At 65.9% G+C, this 1,350-nt stretch overlaps 1 protein-coding gene across 1 annotated transcript; it reads right to left on the bottom strand.

The window, feature by feature from the left end:
• Positions 1–16: 16 nt before the first annotated feature.
• EMIHUDRAFT_318009 (alpha-tubulin) lies at positions 17–1,264 on the bottom strand (the record flags this gene model as incomplete). The annotated part of the gene is made up of 3 exons (XM_005760678.1): positions 17–53; positions 122–1,011; positions 1,151–1,264. 3 exons carry the CDS (start codon positions 1,262–1,264, stop codon positions 17–19), a joined length of 1,041 nt encoding a protein of 346 aa, XP_005760735.1.
• Between the last annotated feature and the right edge of the window lie 86 nt (positions 1,265–1,350).

The raw sequence follows: 1,350 nt of genomic DNA, 5'->3' as shown, positions 1-1,350 counted from the left end.
CCCTCTTGAAAGTTCCTTATCGCCCGGCACGACCGTGGGCGGCTGGTAGTTGACTGCGCGGGGAGGGAGGGGGGGAGGCGGCACGTGAGAGCGGCTCCGGCTAGGGAGGGGAGGGATAAACGGCTCGGCGGCCAGGGGGATGCGCGCGCTGGGTTGGAGGCGGGGGGGCGGCAACTCACTGCCGCACTTGAAGCCGGTGGGGCACCAGTCGACGAACTGGATGGTGCGCTTCGTCTTGATGGTGGCGACCGCCGAGTTGACGTCCTTGGGCACCACGTCGCCACGGTACATGAGGCAGCACGCCATGTACTTGCCGTGGCGCGGGTCCACCTTGACGAGCATCGAGGCGGGCTCGAAGACGGCGTTGGTGATCTCGGAGACGGAGAGCTGCTCGTGGTACGCCTTCTCGGCCGAGATGATGGGCGCAAAGGAGGCGATCGCCAGGTGGATGCGCGGGTACGGCACCAGGTTCGTCTGGAACTCGGTAAGGTCGACGTTGAGCGCGCCGTCGAAGCGGAGCGAGGCGGTCATCGACGAGATGATCTGGGCGGTGAGGCGGTTGAGGTTGGTGTACGTCGGGCGCTCGATGTCGAGGTTGCGGCGGCAGATGTCGTACAGCGCCTCGTTGTCCACCATGAAGGTGACGTCCGTGTGCTCGAGCAGCGTGTGCGTCGAGAGGACGCAGTTGTACGGCTCGACGACGGCGGTCGAGACCTGGGGCGCCGGGTAGATGGTGAAGGAGACCTTGGACTTGCGGCCGTAGTCGACCGAGAGGCGCTCGAGCAGGAGGGCGCCCAGGCCGGAGCCGGTGCCGCCGCCGATGGCGTTGAAGGCGAAGAAGCCCTGCAGGCCGGTGCAGTTGTCGGCCAGCTTGCGGATGCGATCGAGGACCAGGTCGACGATCTCCTTGCCGACGGTGTAGTGGCCACGGGCGTAGTTGTTGGCCGCGTCCTCCTTGCCCGAGATGAGCTGCTCCGGGTGATAGAGCTGGCGGTACGTGCCCGTGCGAACCTCGTCTGTTGGGGGAGAGGAGGCGGAGGGGCTTCTCAGCTCAAGCCGCGCGGGTATGTTTTTGCTCTGTTTCCGCATAGCTGCCATCTGAATCCGATTAGCGCGCATTGGCGGGGGAGGGGCGGGACGCGCCGATGACGGTCGGCTCGAGGTCGATGAAGACGGTGCGCGGCACGTGCTTGCCCGAGCCAGTCTCGGAGAAGAAGGTGTTGAACGCATCGTCGCCGCCTCCGATGGTCTTGTCGGAGGGCATCTGGCCGTCGGGCTGGATTCCGTGCTCGAGGCAGAAGAGCTGCGCATTGGGGGTGTGGGGCAAGTTTGAGGGTTTGTGTGTGCCCC

The sequence above is a fragment of the Emiliania huxleyi genome (assembly GCF_000372725.1).
Source record: "Emiliania huxleyi CCMP1516 unplaced genomic scaffold EMIHUscaffold_7400, whole genome shotgun sequence".
Taxonomy (NCBI): Eukaryota; Haptophyta; order Isochrysidales; family Noelaerhabdaceae; genus Emiliania; species Emiliania huxleyi.
Note: the sequence above shows the minus strand (reverse complement) of the source record. Positions and strands in the feature narration are given on the sequence as shown.